The following is a 15,834-nucleotide window of genomic DNA, read 5'->3' as shown; positions in this document are numbered from 1 at the left end:
AGATACAACATTTTGATTGTGTTTGTACATATTCATACTGTACACTTAACCCAAAACCCTAATATAACCTGAATGTTTTATAATTTTTTTATTGATAAATAATTGCTAATTATGAAGAGGTGACTACTTAACTTGGCACTGGTACACTTTAATCACTGTGGGAATTTACCAATATTCGTTGGAATGACACAATGATGAACTGCTAATAACAGCTGTTATGTATACATAAATACATCCAAATGAGCACCATGCAGTTGTGTTGCTTTCTTTTTCTCTGTGTGTGTGTTTTCATCAGTTTATTGTGCAATTTATAATTTATTGGATCGTGCAAGCCGATTTTGTTACACAATAGCTGCAGCTTTACACACATCAGAAACAAAAACAAGAACTTTCACTAGATGTCATTTGACTAAAATATGTTTTACATGTTCTCAACAATTTCAAAACATCAGAACATTTGCATGAAACCCTTGGTAAACTCTCCAGCCAACAAAAAAACAGCAGAAGTTTTGACCTCCCTCTTTGTGGCAGTTTCACTTTGGCAAATCAGTTGCTAGGAGGGAAGTCTGAGCATGTTCTTTGTACTTGACATTGAAATAGGTTTTCTGTGTCCATGAAGTGTTCAAAAGCTTCAAAGTTCACTCTTTCTTCAGCCTTATATATTAGGCCATCATCATGTTATTTCTTCTGCCAAGGCAATCATCTTCAGTTATTGTCAAATACGTTGGTAGATTAATCAAATCTGCTGTTTGCAACTTTTGCTTACAGTTACATTTTTCTAAGAAAAATATATTACATAAACACTATTGGCCAGCCTATGTTACCATTTGTGGTTTAACAGAACACATTTGTTTTAAAACTGTCTATATTTTTCACAATTATAAGTTTATGTAATACATTTTTTTACAGGCCCTAATAAAATAATTGGTATTCCGTCCCTATCTCGTCCACACATATGCGCATGCACACATACAAAAACAATACAAGAGAAGCAACGAACAATTTGCAGTCATGTTGTTGTGATGGAACATACATTCAATGACAGCTAACGCCAGCTATCCAAATCCCTATCATAAGCTAACAAGCTAATGCGCATGCATGCGTTACATACGTAGTTACATTATTATGTCCCAGAAGCCATAAGAGGGTGGGGTATGCAGGGTAAAATACATTGGAAAGTTAGCGCCCTCTAGACATCAGTGTAAATGTTGCAAACATCCCCTTTAAGTGAGTTTTACAATTTTGCAGGATCATTTTGTGAAAGAAGCTACCGTACAGTACAGTACCTGTTTATGGTTTTCCACAGCTTTAATCGAAGTGTCCCACAATAATCACTACAAGGGCCCCTGACAGTTACAAAATAAATGTTAATGTTTACTGCACTCCATTAATGTATATTTGTGTACAGTCCAAAAACTACCATATTTCGCATTTATTTCCCGTCACTAGGGGCTTGGCACCAAATTCTGGGCCCCCATACACAAGACTCCTAAGGGCCTTCCTATCCCACCCCATACACACACACTTTAAATGCACAAAAAAAATAGTTATTGCATGGATTTGGTTGAAACCAGCCTAAATGGGTCTTTGACTTTTTAAAGATGAGATTAAGATAACATATCTAGAACATATCTAGATACACCCCCCTGCAATAATTTTGTTTTCGTCTATTTCAGTTATATTTGGCAATATAGTAGGATCTTTGGACAAAACGACAAACTATGATGACTCTATCTCATGCAGAAAGTATCACATGTGGTGATCTTGTTGAAAAAAAAAGGGCTTCCCTCATTTTCATAATCCCTGCCCTCAAAGCCCCTTAATAGGTAATTTCCCTTGTGGGTATTCTGCTCAGCACTGACTTTTTTCAGTCTCACTCTTGGTTTTGCTATGCATTTCCTTCCCCTTTTTTCCCATTTCATTGTACAGCAACACATGCTGTGACAATGTTGTCATTCAACACATGGTGAAGAAAATAGCAATGATTCACAAGAACACTGCCAAAATCCCTGCATTAGTACTTTTCTAATAATCCCATTTTACTGCATCTCCAAGATCTATTTGTAGATCTAATTACTCAGGCTACCAAAAATTAAGAATACCTACAGTGCCGTATCTGTAACGGCGTAATATCCTAGGTGGCTGTAATGGTAAGGCAGAAGCTTGCATGGAGGGCACGGTTTATGCCAGTGCCCGTGCCAGTCTTACGTCAGGAAAGAAAACAAAGCCTAAACCAGTTTTTACGATTGACTCATTGTGATGACCTCTGACAGGAAAAAAACTAAAGTCAAAATAGGGAAATAAAATAGTGAATGGTCTAATACAATCCTTCTCAAATAGTGGGGGTGCGTGTGACTTCGGGGAACATGCACTTTTTGCCGGAATATGATGAAGCGTGTGTAGCACTTGGCTTCACTGTAACCAGGGTGGGAACCTAAGAAAGGCATGTTTGTTGTTTCCTTTAATGTTATTAAGTTTACAACGTTATGCAGAGTTATAGTTATAACAATTGTATACACAATTTATATCATTTATAGTCACAATTGAGATTAAGGGGGGGCAAAAATTTTAGTTTCTTCCAAAGGGGGGCATAACAGAAAATAATTGAGAAGCACTGGTCTAATCTAATGGTGAATTTTTTCATACATAATATTGCTTTCCTGTTTTTATAGTATTCTCTTCTGTTTTCTTGCACATTAATTCTCTGTTTTTAATTAATGTTTTAAGAACACTGGTACCTCAACTTAAGAGTATCCCAACTAAAGAGTGTTTTGAGTTACAAACTGTCTATTGGCTAATAAGTTGCAAGCAAAAATTTGAGATTCAAGCATCGCCGCCATTAGTTGAAACAGTAAATGTCACAGTGAACCCCATAAGAGCCGACCAAAACGTCTGGTGTTACTCGCCAGCATTACCGTTTAACTAGAGATTGTACCAGACTGAGCAAAACAGTTGGAGTGCAGCATTGCTAGTCTGCACCACAGCCAAGAATGTTAAAGTAATATATTTGAAAATATGGAAAAGCTGCTGATGGAAGGAGATACTGGAGTCCACTCTCCAAGGTGTTGTACATTGTTATTACATTACTTCATAAAACTACTGTAGTTGTTTGTGTTACATTTTAGTGTATTGTTTTTATAAAATATTTATTTTTAAAAGGCATGTTACATGTTGGAATTGTGCTGCTTAATAAAATCACAAAATGTAAAATCAGCCAAACAATACAAAGGGCAGATTATTCAAATTGTATTGGAACAATAACGTTGATCAAATGCAGGACACGTTAGCAAAAAAAAGTGCCCTGACTAGTTGGCTGAGCCGAGTAGAAACAGGGACATAAAGTTGAGCAGAATAACAAACAGCAGCTGCACCAACTTTGGAAAACAACACATTCCCGACTCGACTTGTTCGGTTGGTGGGGAAGAAATGGTTCTTCTTTGTCTTTCCACAACAAAGACAAAAACATTCCGTACCAATCTAAGCATTGGCTCCTTGTGATATCTAAAAGTAATTTTAGAATACTTGTATTGTTTTTTTGAAGCCATGATGGGTTTAACCGCCTGTTTATTTATCATTATTTCTATCAACATAATCTTCTCAAACGCTCAGATCCGCTAATCTTTCAACGACCCGAAAATTCTTGACTAAAAACTTAATTGTAAAATACGCCATAAGGCTAGCGAATCAGATCATGTATTTCGGTTGGATCTTACAGGGTTCACTGTGACATTAAAGTAAAATCATGGCCAGCAACACTCTTGTTCTTATAATAATTTTAATATAAACTGCACAGGCACTACCAAATACAGACTGGTTTCGGCAATGTCTTCATCAGTGTGAAATTTTCAACAGGATGTGATGCACTTAAATAATCACAGCTGTGGTCAATCAATTGATATAGTAAATCAAGAACAACTTCAAAAATGAATGTGCACAAATTAAAGACAAAATGGAAAATTGTACAGAATGAATCAAAGACTCAGTACAGTATCATAGGAAAATTAATGAAGCAATAAAAAATTGTTTGGACAAGCACTATAATAAAAGGAGACATAGCTCATCAGCACAGTGAAACCAATAAATAAAGCGCTGGAATCACTACAGTTCCCCCTATATAGAATATAATACTTATAAAGTACCAAAATGGAGCACCAACCTGAAGCCATACATCAAGCCACAAAAAAAGTCAATATGAAGTACATGATATGCATAGACAACTTCATGGAAAACCATTATAGAAAACAATTATATTTTTTTCCTTTGTTATGAAAAAGGGAAGTTTTTGTCATGAAAAGGGGAGGTTTTTCTGGTTGGTGCACTAATTGTAAGTGTATATTGTGTTTTTAATGTTGATTTAACAAAAAAATAAAAATAATAATAATAAAATATTCTTCTGCGGCCCGGTACCGGTGGTTGGGGACCACTGCTTTAGGGTACTCAGTTTGTAACATGTGTATCCAAAATGCTTCACGTTGCCCCCTCTCCTCAAAGGTTTCATTTCTTCCAAACCCTTAGACCTCAATGAACATATATCATGTCCAGCACTATTAAAGTGTCTTGCTACAGAGGATTTTATATCACAATTCCTAATGCTACGTTTATGTTCTGAAATGCAAATTTTTAGCCCTCTCTTAGTCTTTCCAACATAACAAAGGCCACACGGACACTTGAGAAGATACACAACAAATTTGGTTTTACAGGAAATTATGCTTTTTATAGGGGAATTTAAAACCTGAATGAGGATTGGAGAAATATTTACCTTCAATCACAGCATTACATAGCGTGACATTAGCATCGTCAACTAATGACAGGGATGCTTGTAACTCACATTGTTGCTAGCAACTTAAAGCATTTAGACAGCTCTTATCTCAAAACACTTGACTTGAGGTACCACTGTATTGGATCTATATGATTTTACATGAAAGGTGCTTCGGGTTTTTTACGATGCGTATATCGTCTGACCTTTTAGAACAGACTGCTAATACAAACCAAAGCATCACTGTAAGTCCAAGGAGTGTGTTGTTTAAATAGCCATTCAAGCCACAGTACGTGCATTGTATCTTTTAAACTGTGACGTGTCAGCAGAAGTGAATTTTCTTTATTCATTACGTGAACTTTTCGAAAATGCCAATAGCTTTAAGAAAATAAAAATATTAACCAATTAAAAATGTTTAAGAGAAACCAATTAGGTGCTGGTGGTCTGTGGAAGGTTTCATAATGTTTACTCCTTTTCTAACATGTACATTTCTGATACTGTAAAATAGTAATTAGTCTGCACTAATGCCCCTTTCTGAAATGGTGACTAGATAAAGATGTTAAACCATTTTAAAGTATTTGGTTTGAACCTGTTTTCCTTGATACATTGTCAAAATATAACTACAGATGTCAACATTGTGTATGTGCTGAAAGCTTCATGTATGAGTGCTGCCTTTGGTAAAAGTTGAACTTTTTTAGGTTTTGCTAACATTTGCTTTATTTTATTTAGACTCGCCGAGTTGGTGCTTTACAGTAGACTCCTGGCAAAAATATGTTTTAAGAAAGAAAATAAAAATAATACTTAAATAATAAACGTTAAAAGTAAATCAAACAAACCTTTAAAGAAGTTGCGCATTCTTTGACTCGGCTCCCTTGAACTGGAGTGGATGCCAATTTTCTCGTCGTCTTTCATAAAGGCTTTAACTCTTCCGACTTCTTGTTCAAGGAACTCTCAGGAAGTGTTTATCTTTTTCGTAATTTGAACAGTTCTTACAGCATAGGGCAGTGGTTCTCAAATGGGGGTACACGTATCCCTGGGGGTACTTGAAAGTATGCCAAGGGGTATTTGAGATTTTTTTTAACTATTCTAAAAATAGCAACAATTCAAAAATCCTTTATGAATATATCTGTTGAATAATACTTCAACAAAATATGAATGTAAGTTCATAAACTGTGAAAGGAAATACAACAATGCAATATTCAGTGTGACAGGTAGATTTTTTTTTGGACATGTTCCTTAAATATTGATGTTAAAGATTTCTTTTTTTGTGAAGAAATTTTTTGAATTGAGTTCATGAATCCAGATGGATCTCTATTACAATCCCCAAAGAGGGCACTTTAAGTTGATGATTACTTCTATGTGTAGAAATGTTTATTTACAATTGAATCACTTGTTTATTTTTCAACAAGTTTTTAATTATTTTTGTATCTTTTTTTTTTTTCGAAATAGTTCAAGAAAGACCACTACAAATGAGCAATATTTTGCACTGTTATACAATTTGATAAATCAGAACCTGATGACATAGTGCGGTATTTTACTTCTTCATCTCTTTTTTTCAACCAAAAATGTTTCGCTCTGATTAGGGGGTACTTCAATTAAAAAAATGTTCACAGGGGGTACATCACTGACAAAAGGTTGAGAACCACTGGCATAGGGCATTGTTCTTCAAGAAAGGTTAAATGGTGCATAGTACCCATTGAGAACAGAGCTAACTTGACCGCCACACATATTTAATGAGCCAGACGTGACGTCACGTAATTCCCAGCAATAGGTAATGTTTGTTTTTACCATTTTTTTAACAAATCAATAAACATCAAAATGGCCCCTGCATACTTGGACTTCTTAGTATGCGGTCCTTGTTGAAAAGGTTTGGACACCCTTGTATTAACATATATTTGAAAAATATTTGTTTGAACAAAATGCTTGTTCCGCCGACTTATGAATTTTGAAACGTTAACCATCAATTTGTACGTAAAAAAACAAATCAAATGCATAGAGAATTGTGTATTAATATAATGAGGAGATGATTGATTATTATTCATATATAGTCACTGTAACAAGTGGCCCTCAGAGAGCAGCCATAACTGCGATGGGGCCCTCAATGAAAAGAAGTTAGACATCCCTGCCCTATGGCATTATAATGATCGGTCGCATGAGAGTTGTTATACAGTCAGTGATCAGATCAAAGCTTAGGTCGGTGCAAAAACGAGTGAGGAAAATTCGACTGTTGTCCTTGCCGGCAAATTTCACGGCAAAATACACCCGGTCTTGACTTTAGAACAAACGGTTACAAAGTTTTTAGCAAATAATTGCAGTGCTTTCAAGTAAAACATTTGAAAATGTTCCTGGATGACATTATGACAATAACATTTGTGTCAACATTTTTTTATTATTTTTTGCAAACATATTTTATTGATTTTTACAGTTAAAATCACATTTGACCGTCATTATTTGCTCACTCAAACCCTTCATACATGCACACATCCACTCATACACACTCAAATGTACACTTGAGGAGAGAGAAACTCAAGGTTTACAGTGTAGACATTATTAGGAAAAAAATACCCAGATAATGTATATGTCCATCCATCCTGCACTGGCTTAGGATCAGCAGACGATCCAGACCATAGCAAGATGGATAAACATTCCTCGGCATCAAGGATCCTCAGGAAGTGATCACTAGATCACCTCCCGGGGACCTCTCCACCGTTCTTGTGTCAACATTTTAAGATAATTTTAATTATGCAAGCGAGTAATAACCTGTGATTAATTATGTTTTTTCCAAATTCAAAAGTGTGATTAATCATTCGACAGCACTGAAAAGGCGTATTGCTCCTCAACTTGAGAAAACAAGATTGAGAACCAGTGGCAAAACACGAAAGGACAGCTGAATCAATCAGCCAGAGAAAGGAACTTGAACGAACCCTTCTAATTCAGGTCACCACCTGCTGGGACAAAGCAGGGTGCTTGTTTTGAAAGCTGCCTTTGTGACGTCATCTCGGTGTGCGGCGGGTCGCTTTAAAAGCTGCTCCAACTGCCTTCCTTCTGCCATTTTACTCCCTTCGTAGCTTGAAAGATGTCTGTGACTCTTCTGCTCTTTGTCTTCATGTGCTGGACCGCCAGCACTCACGCGGACCACCATCAGCCTTGTCGTAAGACTTTAAGGCGTTATTATTATTATTAATATTACCATAATGTGTGCACATGAGAGCTTTCAATGGAAAATGTTCCCTTTCAGGTTCGAGCAACATGACAGGAGTCCTCTCTGTGGTGAGTGAATTTTGACAAGAGAAGGTGGGACAGTTTTAGCACATCGTTTCTTTCTCTCCCCAGCTAGGATTGCAGAACGAAATCAAAGCTCTGGCGCCTTACACGTACGACTCCACCAATAAGAAACTCCGCTTCCGAACAGACGCTAGCAATCAATGGAACGCGACTTTGGACCTGGACCTGCTGGTGTTCTTTGAGGAGGTAACGATGCGGCGGCGTCCCTCCGGCCCACTGCCTTGGTAATGCGTCTGGTTGTGCTGTCCACCAGGGGATATTATACAAGATCGACAGCAAGAACCAGAGCTGTGTGAAGAAGTCGCTGCAATCCAGGGTCAATCCTCTCGCTATTCCAGCTAACGCTGTGTTCCATGGCACCATGGTCTTTGGCAGTGCCTCCATTGAAGGGGAAGGAATCAAAATCAACATCTGGGCCATTCCAACACCAGATTTGAAAGGTGGGATTCAGACAATGAAATCGTATGTCTGATTCAGGCATGCTGTACGCAATCAGTCATTATTTCTAGTCACGTCAAACGTTAAAAACTTTTGAAAATAAACCATTGAAAAAGGGTCAGCCTGTATGTAAAGTGCAGAAGCATGAGGGGTGCATCCATCTAAATACTGATAGTAACATGGTGGCCATTTATTCTTTTGTTGGTGACGTCCATCACATCATTCCATTTTACTCGCAGTTTAATCTGTCAATGCAAACAGCATCACTCTCTCACTTTTCTCTCATTTCAATTCAATTTCAATTTAAAGGAGCTTTATTGACATGGGAAACATACGTTTACATTGCCAAAGCCAGCATTAAAACTCAATCAAAACAATTAAATTGTATCAAACTTAAAAACCTATCAAAATTAAAACTATATACAATTAAAATATAGGTCTATTGTAATAAAGAATTGCAAAACCTTTCAATATACAGTGGATGCATATATGTATACAAGCGTACATGAAAGTAAAAATAAATTGTAAATAGCAGTTTTTCCAATGTATTTAAAGGTATATTCTCTGTTTGTAGGTAGGTCTATGGACCTACCTACAACAGTACATACTGTACATACAGTACAAATAGTGAAGGAATATAATCAATGTCTCTCACGCTCTTCTCTCTCTTATATATGTCTCTCTCCCTCTTTCTCTCCTTTCTCTCTGTGTCTCTCAGTCGCTCACTCTTCTTTCTTTGTCTGTCACTCTTCTCTCTCTGTATGTCTCTCACTCTTTTCTCTCTATGTATCTCACTCTTCTCTCTGTCTCTCGGTCTCTCACTCGTTTCTCTCTGTCTCTGTGTCTCTCACTCTTTTCTCTCATTGTCTCTCACTCTCTTCTATCTGTCTCTCACTCCTTTCTCCTTGTCTCTCACTCTTTTCTCTATGTATCTCACTCTCTTCTCTCTCTGTCTCTGCCTCTCTTTCCTTTCTCTCTGTCTCTGTGTCTCTGACTCTTTTCTCTCGATGTCTTTCACTCTCTTCTATCTCTGCTTTCACTCCTTTCTCACTGTTTCTCACTCTTTTCTCTGTATGTCTCTTGCTGTCCTCTCTCTGTCTCTCACTCTTCTCTCTATATGTTGCTTACTCTGTCTCTTTCTCTCCCTTCTCTCTATGTCTCTCCTTCTTCTCTCTGTCTCTCTTTCTGTATGTCTCTCTCTCTCTCTCTCCCTTTGTATGTCACTCTCTCTTCTCTCTCTGTCTCTCGGTCTCTCACTCGTTTCTCTCTGTCTCTGTGTCTCTCACTCTTTTCTCTCAATGTCTCTCGCTCTCTTCTATCTGTCTCTCACTCCTTTCTCCTTGTCTCTCACTCTTTTCCCTATGTATCTCAGTCTCTTCTCTCTCTGTCTCTGCCTCTCTTTCCTTTCTCTCTGTCTCTGTGTCTGACTCTTTTCTCTTGATGTCTTTCACTCTCTTCTATCTCTGCTTTCACTCCTTTCTCACTGTCTCTCACTCTTTTCTCTGTATGTCTCTTGCTGTCCTCTCTCTCTGTCTCTCACTCTTCTCTCTATATGTTGCTTACTCTGTCTCTTTCTCTCCCTTCTCTCTATGTCTCTCTCTCTTCTCTCTGTCTCTGTCTCTCTTTCTGTATGTCTCTCTCTCTCCCTTTGTATGTCACCCTCTCTTCTCTATATGTCTTTCTATCTGTCTCTTTCTCTCTCTGGTTGATAGTCTTTATGGCGGTTGTATTCCATTGGATGTAATTTTCTTGTCACAACAGCTCACAAATCTTGCTACTGTGTTTGCACATTGGTTTACTTCTCCCAGCAGGTAAGGAAGTTTTTGGTATTCATGTTTTCAAACTATTTTTGGGTATTTGGGCAGCATAGCTCGGTTGGTAGAGCGGCCGTGCCAGCAACTTGAGGGTTGCAGGTTCGATTCCCGCTTCCGCCATCTGAGTCACTGCCGTTGTGTCCTTGGGCAAGACACTTTACCCACCTGCTCCCAGTGCCACCCACACTGGTTTAAATGTAACTTAGATATTGGGTTTCACTATGTAAAGCGCTTTGAGTCACTAAAGAAAAGCGCTATATAAATATAATTCACAATTCACCTCACTATTTGCAATTTGTAGGAAGTATATGCCTCTGATGTCTTGGTACAGGGGGCAAGTTGTAAGAAAGTGCAGCTCAGTTTCCACCTCACCTTGTGCACATTGAATGCACAGTCTGTCTTCTCTTGGGAGCCAGGTCTGCCTATGGAGGCCTTTCTCCATGGCAAAGCTGTGCTCTCTGAGTCTGTTAGGATCTCCTTAGTTTAGGGTCAGTCACAGTGCTCAGGTATTCTGCCACTGTGTATTCTCTGTTTAGGGCCAAATAGCATTCCAATGTGCTCTTGGTTTTTAGTTGATTCGTTCCTATGTGTCAGATAGTTTTATTTTTGTTGTCTTATAATGTGGTTTAGTCCAGTGTGGTTTCTGTCTGGTGGCTCTGCTTGTGTTTGTGAGTGGAGTCCCAGAACCAGCTGGTTTAGCGGTCATCTCTCTATGGTCTCTCTGTAGGTAAGAGCTTTGTTATGGAGCATGTCTCGGTCACTTTCTTTTAGGTGGTTATAAAATTGAAATGCTCATTTTGGTATCTTCCTAATTCTGCTCTGCATGAATTATTTGGGGTTTTTGCGGATTTGCAAAATTCTGTATTTAGAGTCTCAATTTGATGTTTGTCCCATTTTGCAAAAGCTTGGTTAGAAAGTGGGCCACAGACCTCGCAATCATACAGGAAGATGGGTTCTATGATGCAGTCTAATATTTTGAGCCAGATTTGAATTGGAATGTCTAGTTTGATGTTCCTTTTAATAGCATAGAATGCCTTTCTTGCCTTATCTCTCAGGTTGTTCACAGCTTGGTTGAAGTTCCCCGAGGCACTGATGTTTAGGCCGAGATTGGTATAGTTTTTTGTGTGGTCTAGGGCAATTCTATCTAGAATGGATTTGTGTTTGTGGTGCTGGAGGCTGGGTCTTTTTTGGAATATCATAACTTTTGTCTTAGTTAGACTGACTGTCAATGCCTAGGTCTTGGAGAATTTCTGTAGAAGATCAACATGCTGCTGTAGCGCTTCTTTTGTTGGAGACAGCAGCATCAGATCGTCTGCAAACAGTAGGCATTTGACTTCTGTGTCTACGAGAGATATGCCAGGTGATGTAGCTTGTTCCAATGTTTTTGCCAATTCATTGATGTATATGTTGAGGAGGGTTGGACTCAAAGTGCACCCCTGTCTAACACCACGGCTTTGAGGGAAGAAGTCGGTATGTCTTTCCCCAATCTTGACAGCACATTTGTTGTTGGTGTACACTTACTTTATGATGTCATATGTTTTCCCTCCAATGCCACTATCTAACAGTTTGTACAGCAGACCTTCATGCCAGATTGGGCCGAATGCTATTTGGAAGTCAACAAAGCAGGAGTATAATTTGCTTTTGTTTTTGTTAATTTGTTTGTCAATTAGGGTGCTGAGAGTGAAAACGTGGTCTGTTGTAAGGTGATTTGGTAGGAAGCCTATTTGTGATTTGCTCAGGGCATTATTGTTTGTGAGGAAATGTACAAGTCTGTGGTTGATGATCATACAGAAGATTTTACCGAGGTTTCTGTTGACACAGATCCCACTGTAATTATTGGGGTCAAATTTGGCTCCACTCTTGTGAAGCGGTGTTATCAGTCCTTGGTTCCAAATATTAGGGAAAATCCCAGAGCTAAGGACCATGTTAAGGAGTTTTAGTCTAGCCAATTGGAATTTGGATTCTGTGAATTTTATCTTTCATTTATTTTGTTCTGTAGTTCTTGTATAGTAATTGGGGAGTCTAGCAGGTTCTGGTAGTCTTTTATTGTTGACTCTAGGCTTTGTAGTTTATGTTGTATGTGTTTTTGCTGTTGTTTTTTTTTTATTGGGCTGAAGAGATTGGAGAAGTGGTTTACCCATACATCTCCACTTTGGATGGGTAGATCCTCATGTTTTTGTTTGTTTAGTTTGTTCCCGTTTTCCCAGAAGTTATTTGTTTTTATGTATTCCTCTTTATCATGTAGCTGGTTTCTAACATGTTGGTCCCTTGAGGCCTTTAGGTTGGATAGGGAGGCTGTAAGGTCAAATTTGTTATTGAGGCTTTCTACCGCTCTGTTTACACTTTTGCTGTTACATTGGAAGATTTTTTTACAGGAAGTGATCTCTTTGTCTCTCTCTATATGTCTCTCTCTGTCTCACTCTGTTCTCTATATATGTCTCTTTCTCTTTTTTCTCTCTCTTTCTCTGTCTCTTTAAATTTCTGCAGCTCACTACGGCCAACTTTGCCCCTCCTTATCCCTGCTCTGCTGACTTTATTTTCCTCAAATAGCTGCATGTAAAGGAAGTGTTTTTTGGTGACATTTTTACACATTAATTTTCTTTACATCATGCATTTTTGTTATTTGCACTAGTCTCTGTAGCACTTGATTTTTCACATATATTTGAGGTGGCGACCTGTCCAGGATGTACCCCGCCTTCTGCCTGAATGCAGCTGAAATAGGCTCCAGCCCCCAATACTAAATTGTCCCTATTGTGTGAATGTGTGTGCGAATGTAGTTTGTCTATCTGTGTTGGCCCTGAGATGAGGTGTTGACTTGTCCAGGGTGTACACCGCCTTCTGCCCGAATGTAGCTGGAACAGGCTCCAGCACCTCAGAGGGACAAACAGTAGAAAATGAACGGATGGATATCCCTCTTGTGGAAATAATTTATGTTGTTTTGACATTTTTATATCTATATTTTTTTACATTATTGCTTTTTTTTATTTTGAACTAGTGAGTTTTTTCTTAAACAATTATGTGCAGTAGAATATAATATGTATTCTGATATATTTTGTTTCCTCTTCAAGGCAACAGCTACATGTCTGTATCCATGGGCTGCATACCTTTCAGCTTGATGCATTTGACAGACAACTCCATGATTATATTCAGGTATGTCTATGTTTCTAAAACTTTTACATCACTTATTTCTGTTGTGATGGGTGTGAATTAGAGATGTCTGATAATGGCTTTTTTGCCGATATCCGATATTCCGATTTGATCCAACTCTTAATCACCGATTCCGTTAGCAAACGATACCGATATATACAGTCGTGGAATTAACACATTATTATATTTAATTTTGTTGTGATGCCCCGCTAGATGCATTAAACAATGTAACAAGGTCTTCCAAAATAAATCAACTCAAGTTATGGAAAAAAATGCCAACATGGCACTGCCATATTTATTATTGAAGTCACAAAGTGCATTTTTTTTTAACATGCCTCAAAACAGCAGCTTGGAATTTTGGACATTGATTGACTGATTGAAACTTTTATTAGTAGATTGCACAGTACAGTGCATATTCCATACAATTGACCACTAAATGGTAACACCCGAATACATTTTTCAACTTGTTTAAGTTGGGGTTCACGTAAATCAATTCATGGTAAGAGAGAGCATGAGGAGGTTGAGGCAGGCGGGGTTGAGGTGTGGGGTGGGGGGGAAGCGGGGGATGCATATTGTAGTGTCCCGGAAGAATTAGTGCTGCAAGGGGTTCTTGGTATTTGTTCTGTTGTGTTTTTGTTTTGTTACAGTGCGGATGTTCTCCCGAAATGTGTTTGTCATTCTTGATTGGTATGGGTTCACAGTGTGGCGCATATTTTTGTATTTGGGACGGTGTAGCTCGGTTGGTAGAGCGGCCGTGCCAGCAACTTGAGGGTTGCAGGTTCGATCCCCGCTTCCGCCATCCTAGTCACTGTCGTTATGTCCTTGGGCAAGGCACTTTACCCACCTGCTCCCAGTGCCACCCACACTGGTTTAAATGTAAAAAAATTAGTTATTGGGTTTCACTATGTAAAGCGCTTTGAGTCACTAGAGAAAAAGCGCCATATAAATATAATTCACTTCATTAACAGTGTTAAAGTTTTTTATATGGCTACCCTCAGTGTGACCTGTATGGCTGTTGACCAAATATGCCTTGCTTTCACTTGTGTGTGTCAAAAGCCGTAGATACTATGTGATTGGACCGGCACGCAAAGGCAGTTAAGGTTTATGGCGCTCTGTACTTCTCTCTACGTCCATGTACCACTCAACGCGGCGTTGTAAAAAGTAATAAATTTAACTTTTTGAAACTGATACCAATAATTTCCGATATTACATTTTAAAGCATTTATCCGCCGATAATATCGGCAGTCCGATATTATCGGACATATCTAGTTTGGATTAATCATACCACTTTGTTTTTGCAGCAACATCAATGTTGAACTGGAGGTCAAAGATCCTGACCTCCTGGCAGTGCCTTCCTTTTGCCAAGGATTGCCTGTGGAGGAGACACCAGAAGGGACAGTTTATGGTTTCATGACTGAGTTCCAGTAAACGTAGCCTGTAAAAAATGACACGATCTTTCCCCTTCATTTTAGGTACACCATTCTCCGTACTTTGCATGAGGCTGTATTATAACTGTTTGATCGTCCACCACTCTATGCGCAAATAGATCATACTGTATACATTTGTGAAGAAAGTAAGGGCATGGATATTTTAGGATTCATCATTAATGCTAACTGTTTTTTACTCCAGTAGTGCTTCCGGAAGTCTTTGCGATGATTAATGCAATAATAAACATTAAAGCTTGTCAGTATTTACAACATAACTTTGCTTTTTCTTTTTTTTCAGTAATTTAATTAAAGTTTACAGAAACAATATGAAAGAATTACTTGCTTATTTGTTTTATTGCAGAAATCATATGTTTATATTTTGTCATCAAAAAGTTATTTCACTTATGTGTGTTTAATTGTCACCTTATTTATTATGGGTGCTTTCAGGTGTAATACAGAGGGTGAAATATGACAAATGTAAAGAAATAAATATTTCTTACTTTGTTATTAATTACTTATAATTGGAATCAAACACATGAATGTGTTGTTAATGTATTTGATATAAAAGTACATTTAATTGTTTGTTTACTTTTAATCTTTATGAGACACTAGTGATTTAGGGCTATATAAGTAAACATTGATTGATTGATTGATTAATTATTGATTTACTTATTTTGTAGTTTAATTGATTATTTCTAAATGTAATCAATTATTTTACAATTTAGATATTTATTCCATGATTTATTGATGTATTTAATTATTTCATGAGCCTGTTTGGCAGCACTTTTTATAATGATATCTGTAAAAAAAAACTCAAGCGAATGGGGCTAACAGGAATGTAGTCCAATAATTATACATTTAAATGTTCTTCCAGTCAAACAATAATTTTGGTACTCCACAAACATATTGTCTGCCAAGAAGAAAATTGAAAAGTCTATCAATGAGAAAACATAATGAACCTTCTTGA

The 15,834-nt window shown here is 37.7% G+C and overlaps 1 protein-coding gene across 1 annotated transcript; it reads left to right on the top strand.

Moving 5' to 3' along the window:
• The first annotated feature begins 7,755 nt into the window (after window positions 1-7,755).
• Window positions 7,756-15,142, top strand: epd (ependymin). Its single transcript, XM_061897732.1, has 6 exons — window positions 7,756-7,908; window positions 7,995-8,026; window positions 8,090-8,227; window positions 8,295-8,481; window positions 13,362-13,443; window positions 14,742-15,142. Exons 1-6 carry the CDS (start codon window positions 7,833-7,835, stop codon window positions 14,866-14,868), a joined length of 642 nt encoding a protein of 213 aa, XP_061753716.1. The 5' UTR covers window positions 7,756-7,832; the 3' UTR covers window positions 14,869-15,142.
• Window positions 15,143-15,834: the final 692 nt, after the last annotated feature.

The sequence above is a fragment of the Nerophis ophidion genome, linkage group LG04 (genome assembly GCF_033978795.1).
Source record: "Nerophis ophidion isolate RoL-2023_Sa linkage group LG04, RoL_Noph_v1.0, whole genome shotgun sequence".
Lineage (NCBI taxonomy): Eukaryota > Metazoa > Chordata > Actinopteri > Syngnathiformes > Syngnathidae > Nerophis > Nerophis ophidion.
The sequence above is the reverse complement of the archived record's forward strand: the minus strand, read 5'-3'. Positions and strand labels throughout refer to the sequence as shown.

Coding starts and splice junctions, on each gene's coding strand:
- epd (XM_061897732.1), top strand. CDS start 7,833: ATGTCTGTGACTCTTCTGCTCTTTGTCTTCATGTGCTGGACCGCCAGC. Junction 7,909..7,994: donor GGACCACCATCAGCCTTGTC/GTAAGACTTTAA, acceptor GTTCCCTTTCAG/GTTCGAGCAACATGACAGGA. Junction 8,482..13,361: donor TCCAACACCAGATTTGAAAG/GTGGGATTCAGA, acceptor TTCCTCTTCAAG/GCAACAGCTACATGTCTGTA.